At 42.0% G+C, this 21015-nt stretch overlaps 1 protein-coding gene across 7 annotated transcripts in view; it reads right to left on the bottom strand.

Moving 5' to 3' along the window:
• MBNL2 (muscleblind like splicing regulator 2) overlaps positions 1–21015 on the bottom strand; it is a 169441-nt gene that overhangs the window by 12133 nt on the left and 136293 nt on the right. For 4 of the 7 annotated variants that reach the window (XM_069602397.1, XM_069602395.1, XM_069602400.1 and 1 more), the window contains one exon: positions 15930–16024. The exons of the other annotated variants lie outside the window; for them this stretch is intronic. In XM_069602397.1, coding sequence (XP_069458498.1) covers positions 15930–16024 — 95 coding nt within the window. The remainder of the gene's footprint in view (positions 1–15929; positions 16025–21015) is intronic. 7 annotated transcript variants of the gene reach the window in all.

Raw genomic sequence — 21015 nt, 5'->3', positions numbered from 1 at the left:
TATTTCAGTGAAGGTGACCTCTGGATATGAAGGTAGAATCCAAGAAAACTTTTTTTATATCTTTAAAAACCAGTTTATGCAGCAAATGAAAAGAAATTTCAGAAGCATTCATTGAAACCTGTTCTTTTCAATATGGGGTTTTGCTCCCAGGAATACACCAAAGAATCAGGCCAAGAAAAATCACAGAAACAAGATCCCATTGGATTCAACATCGAATCCCCAGTCCTGCTCAATGCCCTGCCTTTGTATCCACTACACTATGTTGGACTTAGAATCCTGGGCACATTTTGGCCGAAGTATTCGTCTCAACAGTGTAGCAGAATGTATAATTCAGCCTGCTGAGAACTGGCTTTTAAGACATGAAAGGCAGAAAAAGAAACCAAACGCTGAGATTCAGTAAAATAGAAGGCTGAGATGAATGTTACGTCCAGGACACAAAGTCTGTCTTTGTGTACTGTAATCATCTTACACATTTCTTGAACTGGTAGGATGACACCGCCATTCAACAAAATTTCCAGAAAAATTAGTCTGGTTTTGCTTTCTTCCTTTTTAGTTCTTGGCCCGTGGGTTTGAGTATGTGTGTGTGTGAGAGAGAGAGAGAGAGAGAGAGAGAGAGAGAGAGAGAGAGGGAGGGAGGGAGGGAGGGAGAAAGAAAGATGAACGAAACCACCCAATGGGTGTAAAATAATGATGCAAAGGAAAAGTCAAAGAGGGTCCAGGAGTGGAAATTGAGGAGGCTTGCTTGTGCCATCAACCGGCTCTGTGACCCTTCTGGGCCTGAGTTTCTCACTCTGCTTGTACCACGCACGCTGGCACCTCTGCAGCGTGGTGGGTAGTTAACCAGGTGGCCATCTGTCCTCTCTAATAACGCCTCAGACAGTGTCCCAAACATCCTCGTATAAAAGATGGCAAAATGGAAGCCAAAGAAAGAAAAGGTAGAAAGCAAGCAAGTTACATTTGCTCTCATTTCTTTATTACTAACCATCTTCCCTCAAAGCTCAGTGGTTAGGCCCACCTTTTCAGCATCCCTACTTTTTGGGATGATTCTTATGATATGATATTACTTCAACTGTCACTGCGTACATGCTGGTCTACTGCCTGTCCGCTTGACAGTGCTAAAAATCATGAGAACAGAGACTTGTTTGTTGCTGTTCCCAGAGTTCTGAATTTCACATGACACGTAGTGGGCTCTGGGTCAGCCTCAGAGCAGACCCAGCTTCTGACATGCGTGGTTCACTGAGGAAGAGCCGAGCACATTTGCACTCAGTTACCTGTTTCATGGAGACAGAACTCTTACAGGAAAACGCAGCAACAAGAAGGAAGTTTTCATATGAAAAGAGTAAGCATTTAATAAAACAAAAACCTAAGTATAATGAGGTATCTCTCTTGCCAATCCTAATTCTTTCTTCTTTGGAGAAATGTCTATTCAGATCCTTTGCCCAGTTAAAAATACTATGGTAAAACAGGCAGAGCGTAAAATGTGCCGTTTTAACCATTTTAAAGTGTATAGTTCAGTGGCATTAAGTACACACACCATTGTGCATCTCACCACCATCTCTCTCCAGAACTTACCATCACTCCACACTGAAACTCGGTACCCATCAAACACTAACTCCCCGTTCCCCTTTCTTGCCAATACTTAACCCCTTCTTCCTTCTTTCCCACCCACCTTTCTTTTTATCCTCCCCATTTTGGGTTTCAAAAATAGAATCTGAATCTTCATAAATTCCTTGGCTCACTTTGCAAATTAGCTCTATGACTTTTACCTACAACTAACCTCTGGGCTTCCTTGGTGGCTTGGTGGTAAAGAATCTGCCTGCCAAAGCAGGTTCAACCCCTGCGTCAGGAAGACTCCCCAGAGGAAACGACAACCCACCCCAGTATTCCTTCGTGGGAAATCCCATGAACAGAGGAGCCTGGCGGGCTACAGTCCATGGGGTTGGGAAGAGGCAGACACAACTTAGTGACTAAACAACAACCTATAACAAATTAACCTCAAATTAACCACTCCTTTCATAGTTGCCCCTCCAGGCTGCCCAGAATGTTCATTCTCAGGTAGTGATGTTTGTTTAATCTGAGATTTATATGGAGGTAAGGCTTTGTGGAAACAGTGGAGAAAAGCAGTATCTCTCTTATAAAATTATTGCTGTTTAAGAAAAAGAGAAAGTCTTGGATGAAGGACTCCTCCTGGTTGACTTTTTACAGAAGTTTCTTGCCAGTTCACCACATTGAGAACAGTGAGTTTTCATTCATCCACTTTCTAAGTCGTGTTTACTGGACTGAAATTTGAATTTCCTTGTTGATCTCATCAACTAACATTTTCAAACCATATCTTGAACTGAGATTTAAAAGGCTTGCTTCTACTGGAACTTTCCTCTTAAATGGTTAAAACTTTGTAAACTGACAGTTAAACTAAGTATAAATATAGTGCATGCTTAGCTGTGTCCGGCTGTTTACGACCCCATGGACTGTAGCCCGCCAGGCTCCTCTGTCCACGGGATTTCCCAGGCCAGAATACTGGAGTGGGTTGCCATTTCCTCCTCTAGGGGATCTTCCTGACTCAGGGACTGAACCCACGTCTCCTGCATTGGCAGGTGAATTCTTTAGTTAGCAGTTTTTAAGGGAACCATGTAAAGAACTTCATCCCAATTCTACATTGATCATAAGCTCTCATCTAATGCAAATAAAATACAGACACAAGAGAACAGGATATGGAGGTTAGCCAACCTGAGTTCTCAAATTGTTCAGCCACTTCTAACCTGCCTGAATGTTAGGCAAATTATTCTTTAAAGTTTTCTTCCCTCTGAGAAATGGATAGGACACTTCACAGAGCTCTATTGAGTATTAAATTAAATAATGTATATAAAGTGTCTGATAGGTAATAGTGGTTGTTGATACACCTTGGCTTCCTTCTGTTGGTCTATTTAAGATTCATAATCCTAAATAAAATTTGGTTTCAGCTTCTATTTAAATAGGCCTTCAGATAATAATTTTGTGCATTTAAACATTACATGGTCTGTATGACACTCCATACCTGTTGATAATAAACTTGATTTTGATGAGATTAGGGTTTTCTAAATGTCAAATACACTTCCCTTATTGTGTATGTACATCTTGACTTGTCACTGAAAACTAAATAGAGACTGAATTTCTTTATTGTTCATGAAAGTCTTGACTGTCATTCACATTAATCATTTTTCAAACTAAAATATTTTATTATAAAAACATCAATATCCAGTGCATACAATGATCAATGTCTACTGCAACAGAAAGTTATATCCCATGACAGGCACTCTTCAAACTCTCTAAATTTAAATCCAGTTCAAACCCAGTTTCTAGACCTGATAGGTGTATTACCATGGGTAAGTGCTTCCACGTCTTTTATTCTCAGCACTCCTCATCTCTGTAATGGGAAGCAAGCGTTGTCCCTAACATAAATTGCTGTGAGCCTCATATAATTAACAAGTGCTTGGTGGTAGCAAGCACATAATGCTCTGTTATCATTTGGTAATGTTTCACCTATTTCAGTTTCTTAATAATAAATAATGCAGCCACTCAGTTGTGTCCAACTCTTTGTGACCCCATGGACTGTTATAGCCCACCAGGCTCCTCTGTCCATGGGGATTCTCCAGGCAAGAATACTGGAGTAGGTTGCCATTTTCTTCCCCAGGGGATCTTCCTGACCCAGGGATCGGACCCAGGGATTGCACTCAAGGATTGAGCCTAGGTCTCCTGCATTGCAGGCAGACTCTTTACCCTCTGAGCCATCAGGCAGTTTCTTAGGCTAAGCCAAAAAGCCTGAATATAACCCTTTAGACAAGGTATAGCACGTACTAATATTTCTTAGATGACTGTGCTCAGAACAGACTATTTATGGACAATTCTGCACATCCAGTCTTGTCTAATAAACATTGTTCTTCAACTTTTAAACCTTCACCTGTTCTGATACAGGTCCCCATACGTGGCAGTAAAAATAAGAGAACTCAGATTATGAGCTTATGTGAAATAAAAAAAGAAAGCAATTCTTAAACACAGTTTTCCAAGGCAAAGGAGTACAATGGAGTATTCTTCTCATTCTTCACAAACTACTTAGATTACCCTATTTTAACTTCTTTCCTTGTTCAAGAACAACCTTGATATTACAGGGGTCAGAGAAGAGCAAAGAAAAGAAAAGATGAACAATTGGAACTGACTCAAGCAATTCCTTTTCTCTTGAATCTTCATAACTAAAGTGGTTCTCTGGTCCTTTCAAATATTTTCAGATAACAATGACACATGCTGAAAGAACGGCTAATGGAAAAGTTATGAAATTATTACTGGAGATGATATTTGGAGAAAAAGAAGGAATTGAGTTTAATCTTTTTGATTCCTCCAAAACCTTTCTAAATTTTGAGGAGGAAGCAAATCTATTGATTGTTCAAAAAAAGGTACAGGTAGCATATTCATGCTGGATTGTGGTTTGAGGGACAGAGAGAGGACTAAGTCTGGGGTTCTCAGTTTCTAATCCCTTATGTAACCTTGAATGAGTCACTTAACCATTCCAGGTCCTTTTCCTCATTTTAAAAATGGAAGCTTAGGAGCTTACGGAAGGTTGTATATCTGGTTTTGCCACTTAAGAGATGATCTTGAACACGCTTTTCAGCTTCTCAAAACTGCAGTTTCTTTATATATATACTAGGAATAAGAATATTCCCTTCCAGGGTCATTTGGGGGTTTTAATGAGAAAACTTCATACAAAAGCTTAGCACAATGTCTGGCACTTGGTAAGCACTTACTAACAGAGATGCCTGGGTCATCTCTGTGCTGTCCGCATGCTCTATAGTACTGGGGGGCCCCTTTGTGCATGCTTAGTCCCTCAGTTGTGTCCAATCCTTTGCGACCCCATGGACTGGAGCCTGCTAGGCCCCTCTGTCCATGGAATTTTTCAGGCAAGAATACTGGAGTGAGTCGCCATTTCCTTCTCCAGGGATCTTCCTGACCCAGGTATCGAACCCTTGTTTTCTGTATCTATTGCATTGCAGGCAGATTCTTTTTACCCACTGAGCCATCAGGGAAACCCACTGGGGCCCCTTTAATGATCATTTAAAGCATTTTCTCAGGAAGTCAGTGTGATGAACGGGAAAAAATACTACCCTAAGCAGGACAGGGACAATCGAGTTCCAGTCATGGTTCTCTTATTATTTATGGGACTTGGATAAGCCACCTTGCTGAACTGGGGACTTGCTCCAAATTATAATGTAAGTTGCATCATCATTCCCTTTTTCTGTTATTGTAGAAGGATGGCCTGGTTGTGGTCCGTTTGCTCACAGGACTTAAAGCTTTTCATAGCTGTGATGTAGTTGATGCAGGTCTTAGGTCAGATCTGCAATGCCTGAGGTGACAATGACTTTGGGAAAATGGGTGACATTTTACAATGTTCCGCTTAATGATGCTGCTTCCAGAAATATATTGCAGTAAATAGTGAAGAGCCTCTGTGCTTGATTACAGGAAGCTCATCGACACAAACTGAGCAAGGGGAGGGTGATGATAATAATATAATTTCATCACCTAGAGTGAAAACAGACCAGAAGTTCCAGCATGTTATACACAACGCCGAGGCATGATGGAGACTAAATGTTAGATGAGCTATAGTTTCTCATAAACCAATGTCAGAAAATACCAGTTAGCACATTTGTCCTTTACGGTACAAATCAACCCTGGAGGAGGGCACGGCAACCCACTCCAGTATTCTTGCCTGGAGAATCCCACGGACAGAGGAGCCTGGCGGGCTACAGTCCCTGGGGTCGCAAAGAGTTTGGGCACAACTGTGCAATCAACACTTCTACACTAGTACAAATAAAAGTGAGCAAGTGTCAACAGGAACCACTCTTTTTATGTGAGTCTTGGGGAGAGATGCCTTTTAGAAGATTGATGTGGCAGAGACCAGAAAGCTGGTGAATCCACAGATACTAGAAAGAGCCACTGGGAGGAGAAAGGATCAAAATGCCTCCCTGAATTTTCCTGACTTTCTTAGTTACAGCCTGTCCTTGTTCCTGGGCTTCCCAGGTGGTGCAGTGGTAAAGAATCCACATGCAATGCAGGAAATGCAGGAGACTTGGGTTTGATCCCTGGGTTGGGAAGATCCCGTGGAGGAGGGCATGGCAACCCACTCCAGTCTTCTTGCCTGGAGAATCCCATGGACAGGGGAGCCTGGCGGTCTCCAGTCCATGGGGCTGCAAAGAGCGGGACACAACTGGGTACTGAGCACATGTACTCCTTCATATCCACAGGGTCTGCACTCACAGATTCAACCAACCATGAGTAGAAAATATCTGAAAGAAAAATCAGAAAGTTCCAAAAGGCAAAACTTGAATCTGTTGTGTACTGGCATCTATTTACATAGCATTTATGATGCCTTTACAGAGATGATTTAATGTCTAAGAGAGGATGTGCATAGGTTATACACGAATATACCATTTTATATGAGACTTGGGCATCTGTGGATTTTGGTATTATTTGGGGTCCTGGAACCAATGCCCCACAGATACAGAGGGATGACTGTATTCATCCTCCCTTGCACATGAGAAAAGGATCTTTCTCTCCATCCCAGTTCATCACTTTATCAATGAAGTAGCTTTCTCACCAGTTAACCTGCACTCAGTCGACCCCAGCTCACACCTACCCACTCATGTCCAGCAGGTGGGGGTTTGCAAAACCCCCTTTAGCGTTTTGCTGACCTGCTCTCAGCCTGCCACTCAAGGCCCTCAGTCCCCTAATGCCTCCTCATCGCTCCATGGGATTTTCCGGGCCTACCCGTGTGTTACCGCTGCACCCCCTCACTCACTGCCTGCAGCGCCAGAGCCATACCATCCCCCGCTTCAGACCCGACACAGTAAGAGCTGCTCTGTCTGCGTCCATTGTGGGGTAAAGACTGAGACTTCTTCTGAAACTCCAGGCTTGGGGAAGAAGACAGCATGAGGGAAAGCACTGACCTCAGGGTTAGAGAGTCTTGAGGTCAAAGAGAGGCCCTTCTACTGATTATAGCGTCACAGCAAAATCTGAGCCTTGATGTCTTCCCATGCTAAAGAGGAAGAACAGAACCCATCTGATAGGGCTGGATATGAGGGCACACGCAAGGCATGATGCTGGTACGTTTATGACGCTAGCCCTCCTTGCCCCTCACCCCACCCCCTGCTCTATCCCTTACCTTTCACTCTGGCAGGGACAGCTCACTTGCTCCATATCTAATTCCGAAACATCCTTCAAGACGCCCTCCCCACTTTAGGAGTAAAGTTCTGCCATGAAGCTTATTTTTTTTAATCGGAGGACTTGACGATTTCCCTTTATGACACTGATTGCTTTGCATCTGACTGGGCAGTTAACTCCTAGGTACCATTAGCACTTTGCCACACTGTGTCTCCAGCGTGTTCAGCAGACTCAGACAGGTCTGACCTTGGGAGCCACTGCCTCCAGCGATGTGGCCCAGAGGAAACGCTAGGAGGGTCTAAGAGGTCACACCTAATGCCAGTTTGTCCCTGACTCGTGGGGGCATGATATCCAGGAAGGGGAGTGACATTCAGGCTAGCACTGTATTGGGAGACTGAAAGGATCTCTCCTCTCCATCCACCCACACAGCAAGGCTGACAACTTCCCCAGACATGCAGGTAGAACGTGGGCAGGCAGGCAGCAGAGGAAGAACTTGGGAAGAGAAACACCTATAAATCAAAAATTGACTCTATCCATAGCGACCTGTATTAAGGATGAGACCCCATTCATCTTTCAACCCTTGGCAATGGATCCAAATTCTTGCACTGCACCTCGCCTCTCTTTCCTTACACAGCTACAGCTGGAAGGAAACACACCTCTAGGATGAACTGTATATTTATCTCAGGAAAACTGTATATTTTCTCAAAAGAGAAAACCTACAGTTAGAAAAACGAGCGTACTTTTAGGACGGTCAACAAAAGCTGAAGTACCACTGGGAATGACTTCAATCTGAAAAGATTCCCGCCCCCCCCCCACCCCCCCAGCTACAAATTCCATCAAAATGCAAAAGAGGATGGGATTTGAGGTAGAATAAAAGTAGGACGATCCACCATGCAGTCAAGCTCCACATAAGAACCCTTGACATTTTTCTCTTCAGCTGCACGAAATTGGAACTGATATGATGTCTTTAGGTGCTATATACAAAAGAATCCTGCCCAAGTTTCTCACCATGAGGTGTAAATTATTCATGAAAAATGAAAATGTACTAGATCACAACACTTACATAACTTAGCCTTTCCTTGGAGAATCTGCAAATACATATATTAATTAAATCTCATGGTAGCTCTGCAAATCGGCTGCTTCTGAGGCAGGAAAATAAAAGGTCTTTTTTCCTTCTTATTTTCTGATCTCTTAAACAGAATCTGCCTCTATATGGCTCTCATAGACCCAGCTCCCCCTAAGACATACGGAGCAGCCCTCCCACCTCTCCTTCCCTGCACCTCAAGCTTTTTTTTTTTTTCTTTTGGACCAGACTAGCAAGTTTGGAGGGCTTTCCAGGTGGTGTCAGTGTAAAGAATCTGCCTGCCAATGCAGGAGATGTGGGTTTGATCCCTGGATCGGAAAGTTCCTTGGAGAGGGGAATGGCAACCCACTCCAGAATTCTTGCCTGGAGAATCCCATGGACAGAGGAGCCTGATGGGCTACAGCCCACGGGGTGCCAATGAGTCTGTCACAACGGGGCGACTTAGCATGCACACACAGCAAGTCTGGATTCCAATGCACCAGCCACACTGCGGCATGGAATTCATGCTCTTAATTATCAAGCAGCTTTAACTAGTGGCATTAAATGAACGCAAAAATGCCTTTTTTTATTGTTTTGCTCTTTAACTTGAAGGGATATACAGCAGTCTTCCTCTCTCTACTCCTCTCTCCCCCTGTTGTCTACACACACACACACACATGCACATACACACAGGCAGTCACTCCCTCTCTGCAAATTATCTGATATGGCAATTCTTCTTCATTTGAGGCATCCCAATCCATTGCTGAAACTGAGCCCTCCTCCACACTTAGAACATCAGCACAAAGTTAGAGAAGCTGCAACACACACCTTTCGCAGCACCGTGATGCTGAGACGGGTGTCGCGGCCCCAGCATTATTTCACAAGCGCTGGATCTAGACAGTTGCTGTCCAGGCCTTTTTGGGGGCACAACATACTCGGGACCCAGGGGCTTTCTGTCGTCTGTTCTTGGGACCCAGCAAACTGCGAGAAAGGAGTCACAGTTGGATCATCCGGACAGAGAGGCTGGTGACTCTGCTGTGGTTCAGGGGAGGGAGCTGATGGGGGTCTGCTTCGCCCACACTGGGGCCTTGCAGAACCCAGATTTTTCTTGTGAAAAAAAAAAAAAACACAGGCTCCAAATGGGTCAAGTGGGGAACAGTGGGGAATGTTTGATGCCTCCTACATTTGTCTGAATATAGTCCTAACAGATGGCTTTGAATAATAGATGTTTTATAAAACTTTCTGAGACGAGAGATTAAGTAAAACATGACCTGACCTTTCTAGATTTCTTAGTTAGGATAGGGTGATTTACTCTGTATATAGATATTCAAGATTCTGTACACAAATAGCTTTGAAGTTGCATTCACATTTATATGTGAGAAGTAAGTTAACTCTGATGCTCTTAAACTTTTCTCATCTCTCTTTAGTACTTTGTAGCAAGCCTGATAAAGCATAATATATGTATTAGGTTGCCTTTAATTATTTTGTCTGGTAAGATATGATTGAAATTGATGATTATATATACTAAACACTATCAAGCATGTTTGCAAAATGGGTATTTTCTGACATATGAGATATCCTAACAAATGAAGGGCTAGGAATACATGTATTATTTTATTATTATTTTTTTTAATTGGAGTATAATTGCTTTACAATGTTGTGTTAGTTTCTGCTGTAGGAATGCATAATATGTTATTAACTAATTTTCAACAAATTCTTCCTAAGGCCAGCTTCCAGCTGAATGGATTTAATCTTTGGAGGAGAATTCAAAAGATGTGACGAGACCTCAAGGTCCTAATTTTAAACACCAACCAGCACTTTTTGGAGATTTGATTAGTGTTATTAACATCTTGCCAGAAATATAATTTGATTTCACCAGTTTTAAAAGCAGTGCATGGGGTGCTTCATTAAAATATTTCTAATATCCAATATGTAAGAATTTGCCTTCCTAGCATGGACCCATGGACCAGAATGAATTAGACGTATCATTTTGCTACATGTCTGCACAGCTCTAACTGTGGATGTACAGACAATATGTATTCACTCCAGATCTGAACGGACTCTTTCTTTTGAACAAAGACCTGGGAGGGCTCACTCAGGTCAGGATTGGGGGGCCACAGGTTAGAAGCCAGCACCCTGGAGGCATTTGACCAGGGAGTCCACCCAACTGGTATCCTTGAATTCAGGTCCTACAGAAAATCAACTTCTTGCAGGCAACCTTTCACGTTGGCCTCAATCTCTTTTTCTGCTGTGTGACATTTATTTGACCAGGTTTTGTCATAGCATGAGATCGTCCTTACATTTCTTTTTGGCTGACTCTTTGTGACCCTGTGGTCTGTAGCCCACCAGGCTCCCCTGTCCATGGGATTCTCCAGGCAAGAATACCAGAGTGGGTTGCCATTTCCGTCTCCAGAGGATCTTCCCAACCCAAGGATCAAACCCGCATCTCCTGCAAGTCTCCTGTATTGCAGGCAGATTCTTTACTACTGAGCCTCTGGGTTTCCATGTAACAGGCAGAGGCAGGACAAAGTCAGCCCCTTGCCAGCTGCCACTGTTCCAGGTGAAGCCTCTCCCTGGGCTCCACAGACTCTCCTGCCTCAAATCCATCTGCGTGCTCTTCTTAGAGTTGCGTCCTCTCACTTTCCTGCTTAAAAACTTCCAATGGCCAAGTAAAGGCAGGGCCCTTAACTTTGGCATTTAAAGTCTTGGACACTTCACGTCAAACCTATGCTGTCACCGCTCCTGGACACCAGTGCTCAAACCGACTGGATTGTTAGTTTTTCTCCACTAAGCTTTACACTTCCCCATCTTTGCACATTTGTCCTGTCATTCCGTCCATCTAATGATGACGCTTTAAGGGACATGCCGATCAAGTCCTTGTGGAATTCAGAGGGTAGGAAAAGAAATTCTAGCTGCAGGGGTTCAGGGAAAGACTCCGAATATAATTGGGCCTTCAAGGATGTCATTAGGTAGGCTGAATAATCTCCATATATAAATGAAGAAACTAAAGTTTAAAATATATTTACTTGGAAATTATTTTCTCCTCTTTTGAAACAGAATGTATTTTTGAAGCAGAAAAATACTACGCATAAAGCAATGACAGGATGATGCTGTTGTCGTTCAGCCACTCAGTCACGTCTGACTCTCTGCAACCCCATGGACTGTAGCACGCCAGGCTCCCCTGTCCTCCACTCTCTCCCAGAGTTTGCTCAAACTCACGCCCACTGAGTCGGTGATGCTATCTAACCATCTCATCCTCTGCCGCTCCCTTCTACTTTTGCCTTTAGTCGTTGGCAGCATCAGAGTCTTTTGTAATGACACAGTAGAATACCACAATAATTCCAGTTAGAGGGATATCGATCTCTACTCTCATTTTATTAATAAAATTTCTTATAATACGAAAAAAATGAGACCATCCATCTACTATGCCGTGGGCCTCACCTCTTTTATTGGACACTCTGAGATTCAATTGGCGTCAATATAGGCATATATAGATTTATACATTCTGACCTTCTGTTAGTGAACTGAAACTGAATGGGTTATATAGGACCTGCATTTTCATTTCTGATTTCCCTTGTCAGAAATTGTCATCCCGCGCTGAGATATGTATTCACTCCAGAGCTGAAGGGAGATGAGCAGCAGAGGCTGGGGTTAAAGACCAGGGTCATGATTCACACAAGAGCAGCCCCTGAATCTGCGTCACCAGGACTACTGACTAATTTCTTTCCATTTCTCATCTTAGTTCTTATCTTACCTGCATAGAAATTACTCATAATTTTCAGTCTACTCACTGGGTTGAATATTACAGAGTCTATTAATAAATAGTTCTATATCATAATTAATAGATATCACCTTGTCTATAGTTTCTAAACATGACTTGGCTATTACATAATTAGCTTGAAGCTCTGCTCAGATTCAGGCTGTCTCCCCAGCTTGGAATTCACCTCTGTTCGAGCTGCATTAGCAGAACTCCTTCATTTTTCCCTAAAGCAACAGAGCTTGCTGTTACTGAGTTTCACTTTAGAGACAGTTTTATCTGTGGAATAAGTGACTTTCATCCATTTGTAATTATAGAGAGAGGCAGTATAGCAAGGTGGTTAAGAGCATATTCTAGCAAGACAATTTACTAGATGTTTAACTTTGACTAAGGTAGTTAACCGTGAGGACAACGATAATTGTTAACACTATAGTAAGACTGTGTGTTTCCTATACATATGTATTCTTTCTCATATGATATCAAATATATGATATAATAGTAAATGTATTATATGAGAGAGAAATCATTTAGAATAGTATCTTGGACATCTACATAATTTGTAAATAATATTATTTGTATAATTTGTATATTAAGGCCCAAAGGACTTAACTGAAACAGGAGATAGCTATTGGTAAATTTGCTTATTGTACTTTCGTTCTATTTCTACTCCCAGAGCTAAATAACCAAAACATCATTCTCTATTTCCCCAAAGTATTTCGGTTTTGTTGTTGTTTAATTTGAAACTGCAAGTCTAAGTTCAGTTAAAACTTTCACTGCTGGCATCCTGATTAAGCCCTGAGGGTGGAGTTTATAAATCTGTTGGTTCATCTTGACTCACCTTGGGGTGACCCATAAAGGAACCCTGGGCTGGAGGGGTTGCCACGGGGTGTTCTGGTCTCTCTTCTTCTTCTATGAATGACTTGTATCTAATTACAAATACCTATGAGAGTTGAACTATTTGAACTGACAGTTGGTCCAATGAACTAATATACTGTGAAAACCCTACCACATGTTTATATTGCTCAGTTGTGTCTGAGTCTTTGCCACCCCATGGACTGCAGCTCACCAGGGTTCTCTGTCCATGGGATTCTCCAGGCAAGAATACTGGAGTGGGTTGCCATTTCCTTCTCCAGGGGATCCTCCCAACCCAAGGATGGAACCTGGGTCTCCTGTATTGCAGGTAGACTCTTTACCGCCTGAGCCACCAGGGAAGCCCACATGTTTTGTGTTAAGAACAGATGGCTCAGTGAAGGAAGGGATGTCTATCATGCACTCAACTCTGAAATCAACAGCACCCCTTTCTTCTCTGTGTGTTTAGGGCTTTCCCAGTGGCTCAGATGGTCAAGAATCTGCCTGCAATGCAGGAGACCCAGGGTCTCTAGGTCAGACCCTCAATCTCTGAGTCAGGGAAGATCCCCTGGAGAAGAGAATGGTTACCTCTATCATCTCATGCTTTGGGCCTAGCATGGCAGCTAAGGAACCATAGGTTTGTTGAATCTCAAGAGCTGGAAGGGACCTTAGTGGCCATCAAATTCTCATCTTCCTTTCACAAGCAAGGAAACAAGATTCATTTTGTTTAAACAACACACATAATTCACATCCATATGATTCCATGTAAGGGTGAAATCTTAATAAGAGGAAAACTTGCCATTTCATAGTCATTAGAAATCTCTCTGAATTCTGAATTCCTGGGCACTAAAAGAATTTTCAGGTTCTTTTGTAGTGGCTCCGCTCCTTGAAACTTGTTGAAAATACATTAAGAGTATCATATCTGAGAATTTATGTTTACTATTAGTTCTTTTTCTGTTATGTTCTCATGAAAGAAGAACTTCATCAAGAGCCACAAAAGGATTTCTCTTCGTCATCACTGAAGCGAAGTCCGGCAACGATTATACCTGATAAACTGCAAAGCACAGAATCTAGGATTCTTGAAGCTACCATCAGGCCTGTAATTTTAGTTTTTTGGACTTAATTGAAGTTAACTTATTAGTTCCTTTACCAGTCACACTGTGCTGAAAAGTGATATATTTTAGTTTATGAATAGCTTACGCCTCTTCCCTACACAAATACATAAGCTTACACATAGGCATGTGATCTCTCAGTATTTTTCTACCAAATGGAGCCAAAAATAAATCACTAGGTTGCAAAAATATTTATGATACAGAATCAAGAATTTATCATAATAAAGGGGAATAACCTAAAACTCCAAAGTATTTCTTTATCTTGACTTCCTTTGCATTCCCAAGAAAGCGCTCTCTGTATTAAAAGCACTTAACTTGCCATAAAATATAATGTTAAATCCCACTGTAACCAAAACTATATTCCATTTGAAACTTATTTTATGAACGGACCTTACAGCAAAACTTCTATCAAAAATCACAAAAACAGAGCTCAAGAAGGCTAGACTTAGACATAAAAGAAACATTTCCAGTTCCCCTATTAAGAAGGACCCAGTAAAAAGAGGAGCTTTGAACCTAATAATGGAAGGACACATACTGTCTCTCCCTTTTCCTAACCTATTGTTTGAAAAAAAAAATCCTCCAGCTAAGAAACTGATGTGATGTTCTTTGTTACATCTGTGTGGAAGCCGAGTTGGCTCTCCTGAGAGGGAAGCTGGCTTGTTGAGGTGGTGAGTGATGAGCTGAAGCGCTGTCACTAGCTGGCGTTGCTTGAGTGCCCACCTGGCCTCTCTCCCCTCCGGCCTTTGTTCCTTTCTGCTCTATCACAGTTCAGAGGACACGGTGGGGAGCTCACAGATTTTGCCTTCCTTTCCTCATTCAAGGGCACTCACACCTATCTTTTCAGTGATGAGACCTACAGCTCTGGCAACACTTATTAACTTGAACAAGAAGGAAGTGTGACTCAGCCCTTCCCGCCTGCAGAATAGAGTTTGGAATCTGCCATTTATACCCAGACATTATTTTTCCCAATTTCTTCCATTCCCTGGGACCTTCCCCCCCTCCTCCTATAATTCTTGTCATCTTTTATCAGTACAGTCAATTTTGTTAAAAAAACAAAACAAAACAAAACAAAACCAAAAACACTACACTAAGAACAAAACTAAAAGGGCTGTCTGTGAAGGGAGAGCATGCGCACATCAAGTGTTTGTTTTTTTTCTTCTGGGGCAAGCGAGAGTTGACGGTCATACTCCTCTCCTGGGACCCCGAGCGCACACATTTGCAAGTTGGTTGGCTGGGGTTAGGGTTACAGTCAGCCCGTGACGACAGGAAACAGCCAACTGGCCCTCACTGAGAAGTAGTCCATCCATGGTCTTACTGGCACATGCATTAAACCAAAAGAATTAAACGCCCTTTTATCGGTTATATCCAGCCTTTGTGAACTCGGTGGGCCGGTACTCGGTACTCTGCTTCCAGTACCGTCTGGCTCTCACTTGGGAACCAAGTGAGTTTGAGGAGCACACAAGACCAAGGTGAAATGGTAACCAGAATCATTCAGACCTCAAATTTGACACTAAGGAAAAAAGGGAGGCTTTCCTCAGAGGAGAACGTTTCTTTTCCTCTACAACAGATAACAGGGTCTGAATGAACTGAATCCAAATACAGCCAGTTTTGAAGCACCCCGGGGCATGCTTTTCTCATTTTTTTTTTTTTTCCTGTGACAATTCACAAACCACTGGATACATAATGCTGTACTAAAAGGAATGTAAGCCTGTCAGGTTAATTACACAATATTAGGTACGAAAACAAACAGTGCAACACAAAACATAGCTACATCATTATTTGCAGTAAATGTTAACTCTAAATAAGTGCAACCTGTCCATAAATGCTGGCTATAAACTAATCAAAAAAATAAAATTTGATGGATAAACATGAAAAAAAAATTCTCACCGAGAATTTTTTTTTTAAATATCAGCACTCATTTAGAGTTTGGGATTTGTGAAAGAAAGCTTTAAAAGGAGCAAACCTGATTGGCTGTGGCTGTTGCTGCGAAGGGGACACTTGTTGCAGGAGTTGTTGCTGCAGAGACAGTGGCTGACGTAGCGCTGTGCATCATGGGTACTTTCAGGAGGGGAACCATGGGAGCAATGAACAGGAGGGTGTAGCATTATGGTAATAGAAGTGGTATTTTGGCATGGTGAATATCAGAGCAGCAAGCCATCATGGGTTAAACCAGCAGATGGCATGCAATCACAATGCAAAGCAAGGAAGCATGGGAGAGAAATAAAAAAGGGAAAATAGCTTATTACAAGTACAATTAAAGGAAGTTTTAAAACATAATCAGTGATTCCCAGAAAGGCCAAAGCAGATTACTTTGGTTGATGTATTTATAAACATTTTTACTTCTAGCAATAGATCATTCCCAATTCAGAGCCTATGGTGCCTATAATAAAGGGTGCTTCTAAAAATGCAAAATGTACTGTCCAAATGAAGTAAGAATATATGATATTCATTTTTTAATCATCATTCTAAAACATCAGAACCTCAATATGTAGGCCTAATTTGGCAAGTCAGCATCTTCTTGGAATGAATTGCAGTTAAATTGAAATTTGGGGGTCAATTTGGGGCTGCCTGTTTGAACTGGAATTACTGGGGCTGTGATTTATTTGGGTCCATAAACAGTGAAGCAAAAATTATGGCCTTGATGTAACTTCTAACACACTGTGAAATATGTATATATATTTCACACTGTGAAATAGACAAGCAAATTTTACCAATGTTTATTTTTCTTTACTGTAAATGGAACTAATCCACGTGTCCTTAAGACAGATTTTTGTACCAAGGCTTTGGGAAGTGTGGGGATAACTTATGTATGTATTATTAAAAGTTAACATCTATGGGAATAGTAAGGTACAAATACTCATTACAAATAAATCAACACAAAATCAAGAAGTATAGTAAAGCAAGGCAGTTGTGACATTTGTTTTCAAAATACATCCGTTTATAATCTTTTAAAATAAGTACTTCTGGGAAACTCTGATAACTCTAACACACAGCAAAGAGGAGATAAAGGCACACCACATGAAACTTTAAAACATTGATGAAATTAGCCTGCCTCTCTGACAAAGTAAGCTTTTTCTCCCCCTTACACTAAACCGTATAAACTCTAAATAGAAACAAAATACAGATCATTAAAAAGCAGACTCGTACTTGTGGTTTCATGTCTGGTAGTGGTTGCTCTAGTCACATTAAAATGGTCATTTTCTTAAGTATATGAGTACATTTTAAAACCTCAACGTTAACTCTAAAGCCAAATAAGCCTTCAGATCTACCAGTTCCTACAGCATTTCTACCATCTCTGAAATAAATCTCAGTCAAGTGAAGGTATTGTACATACTATAAAAGACAAATAAAAAAAGGTTGGAACCTACCAATACTGGTAGCGGGTGTCATGCACAAAACTGACCCTGCATGTCATGCAATGGTAGGTGGAAAAAAAGTGAATAAAGGGAAAGAAACAGGTTAGCGGTTTAGAGTTAACATTCAAAGTGAGATTGAAGCACAACCAGAAATAAGTAGGGTTAGTTAACACAGTCTTTTAGAGTCATTCACATTTTCAGTGCGGACACAGATATATCTGACTTATTTTAAGCCGATATTCTTCACTGCTTTTCATACTTATGGATTCATCTCCATCAACATGATTCTAATAAGAATGACATGTGATCATGCGGCGGTCTCCTTTCTCTAAGACCTCACAGTATCTTAACAGACATTCTCCAGTTCCTCCTCCGAGGCAGGAAGTGGGTATTTTACAGATGAAAAATCTGAGGCATAGTAACTACTCCAAGGTCATGCATCGTGGGAGTCAAGGGTAAGGCTAGAAATAGAAACCTATTCCTAAAATCCAGGTCAGGTTTGGTATTCACTAGATCACACTGACCTTATTGCATCAAGACTTTGCTTGTGTGATTGTAGAATGTTTTGTGTCAATGACAATATGAAAATAAAAATAGTAATTAAGATTCTGTACCCTCCAAATCAAAGGGTTGTGGGTCAGGTGAATTTTAGATTGCTGCTTGAAAGCCCTCAATGTAGGAAGAGGTTCCCCTGACAGGCTGACCAGGATATGTGTGACCTATTTTCTGTTATGAGATTCATTATGATAAAGGAGCAGTGGCTTCCAATAAAACTAAGCACTGCTTAGGCAGAGGCTCTGCAAAACTGCAGAACTGGGGCTGGGACAGGACTGGAGTTAGGGGGTTTGTTAAGGTTGCTACTAGGTGATCCCTGAGGGGTACTTTTGGCGAAACTCCTAGGAAACCTCAAGCAGGTGTCTAGGTGGGTAGAAGGGAGTGAGGAGGGGGCTAGACTTCAGTCCCTCCCTGGGAATAGCTGTCTTACCTGTGGATGGTCTTATTAATATACCTGAATCAGAAAACTGACCATGAATAGAACACATGTTGTGGAATACCAAAAAAAAAAAAAAAAAGAAAGGTATTAAAAGGAATTATCTACTTCTGGTTCAGCTCCTTGAAAATCAGGGTAGTGGAAGGATTCAGATAACTGAAGACTGGGTGTCGTGCGGCTGCCAGAGAAGCAGTTTTTAATCAAAGGAGGTATATCCACTTAGGGTTTTACAACTGCCTTCTGAGACACTAGATAAAGACTCTGAGATGTTTAGGTCTTTATTCTCTCTGCTGAACTGATCACACCTGAGGGAGACTTTTGGCTTGATCTGTATTTTGATCAGGCCAATATTAATAACTAGTCAGAAAAAGAGGCTATTTAACTGGGCTCCTCCTGGATTCTTCAGCAAACATGTGCTAATATATCCAACTGGAAACACACATACAAGCACCTCCAAATCCTGTTCATGACACCCTATCTTTCTAACCCTCTTCACAATGAAACTTCTGGAAAGTTACCTACACATACACTTTCACTTCCTTGACCTCCATCTGTTCTTCAGTCCTCTCCAATTTGACTTTCATTTTCACCTCTCCACTCAAACTGCCAAGTCACTTCTGCAGTCAGATGGAGCACTTCCATCTTCATCTAACTTCCTGAGTCATGGTAACATTTAGCACTTGGCTGCTCTGTAATAAACCACTCTTTTCTCTTTCTCTTGGATTTTCTGATGACAGAGACTCACACACACATACACTCTATCTCTATACACGAGAGTTTTTAGGGCTCAGACTGATTCGTTTTTATCTACTCTACACTTTTCTTCTAGTATATCATTCATTCCATGGTATCAGTGTAGGATTTAATCCACAAGCTCAAGGTCTCCAAATTTATGTATCCCTCCCAGATTGCTCCCCTGAGCTCCAGGTCATTCCATCTAACTGCTTATCCAGACTTTTTACCTGGGAGATCTCACAAGCATCTCAAATTTAACACACTCAAGCATTTCCCACAGTACCCATTTCTGCACCTCCAGACATGCTAGATGGGACGCATCACTGTCCATGTAGCAGCTGTAGCCTAAACTGAAAGCTCTTCTGGATATCACTTTCCCTTGTGAAATTCCCTGGTCCAACTCACCAATCAGACAGAGCAATCCTGCTTCTAAAACGCACCTTCTGTTTGTCTGCTGGTCCATCTCCACCGCCACTTCTCAGCCTGATCACCAAGACATCTGGGCTCAGATATGCAGTAACATCCTAACTGGTCCTCCTGCCTCCATTCTCATCCCCATTTAGTCCAGGCTCCATTCTGCTAGTGGAGTAAACCTTCCCCAAAGAGGTCTGTTCACTTCTCTGCTGCAAATGATTCACTGCCTTCTCACTGCTTTTAGGATAAAGGTTCCCATGGTCCAGTCTGTCTGCCTAGCTCATCTTATACCCCTCTCCCCCGGCACCAAGATCCAGACAGATTAGCCTCTCATTTCTCTGAACCAAATTCATCAGGTTTGGCTTGCCTCTGGGCTTCTCCCAAGCCCTCTGACTAAAAATTATCTGTATCCCATTTTCAAGTCTTAAGGTATATGTCGCCTCTTCCAAAAACTGTTCACTTGTTCTTTTACCTATCTTCACATGCCACTGAAATCAGTTTCCATTTTAAACCTTATTCAACTCTTTACTTCTTCATTCATTACACTCATAAAAATTTTGATTATACATTTATATGGCTATTCATTGAAATCCACCCCTCTTCTTCCACTGTAAACTCTGGAGGGCAGGGTTCATGTCTGTCTACATCTATGGGGTACATAGTAGGTAGTCAGTTAATTGAGTGAATGTTCTCATCTGCCAGTGAGAGTGTGTTGGGAGCAACTTGTTCCTAAAATTCATTAAAGTACCCAGTTTGTGAATGATTTCAAGGTCAACTATGGCTGGATTCAAAGTTACCCCTTTAGAAATTTCACATTATTCTTTTACATTCCAACATGGATGGGCTTTCCTGGAATACACACAAATGTCATGCGGTTACAAACCATCAACAGCGGCTCCTGCAGCCACACTGGGCTGGGGGGGCTATCCTTTGGCCTCAGTTCAGGATGTGGCTGAAACACTCAACCAAATTAATGTGATGAGCATTCCTATGGGGCCAAAAGTGATACAAACTTTGTGAAAGTTGCTCAGTTGTGTCCAACTCTTTGTGACCCCATGGACTATACAGTTCATGGAATTCTCCAGGCCAGAATACTGGAGTGGGTAGCCGTTTCCTTCTCCAGGGGATCTTCCCAACACAGGGATCGAACCCAGGTCTCCCACAATGCAGGTGGATTCTTTACCAGCTGAGCCACCAGGTAAGCCCAATATGAATATTTGAAACACATGATTTTTGCAGTGTGTGGCTATCTTATTCAATGTCAGATTCTTCTCCTAATGTTCTTTCTAAGCCCCATCTCTGCCTTTTCACCCCACTGTCACCCTCCCCCCACCAACACAGCCTCTCCAGTACATCACACTAGAGATACAATGGACAATTTGTTATTCCTCAAACACACTCTTCCCAATCCATGCTCTTCCCCCTGCCTGGGATGCTCTTCCCCCACTGGTAGAATTTTCCTCTCCAAGTCCTAAGGAAATGTCTCCTCCTTTGGAAAGTCTTTCTTTCCAAAGTCAGTCTTTCTTGCTCCATGTCGTTTCTCACCACCACCT

This window comes from Ovis canadensis, chromosome 10, assembly GCF_042477335.2.
Source record: "Ovis canadensis isolate MfBH-ARS-UI-01 breed Bighorn chromosome 10, ARS-UI_OviCan_v2, whole genome shotgun sequence".
Classification (NCBI taxonomy): Eukaryota; Metazoa; Chordata; class Mammalia; order Artiodactyla; family Bovidae; genus Ovis; species Ovis canadensis.
The sequence above is the reverse complement of the archived record's forward strand: the minus strand, read 5'-3'. Positions and strand labels throughout refer to the sequence as shown.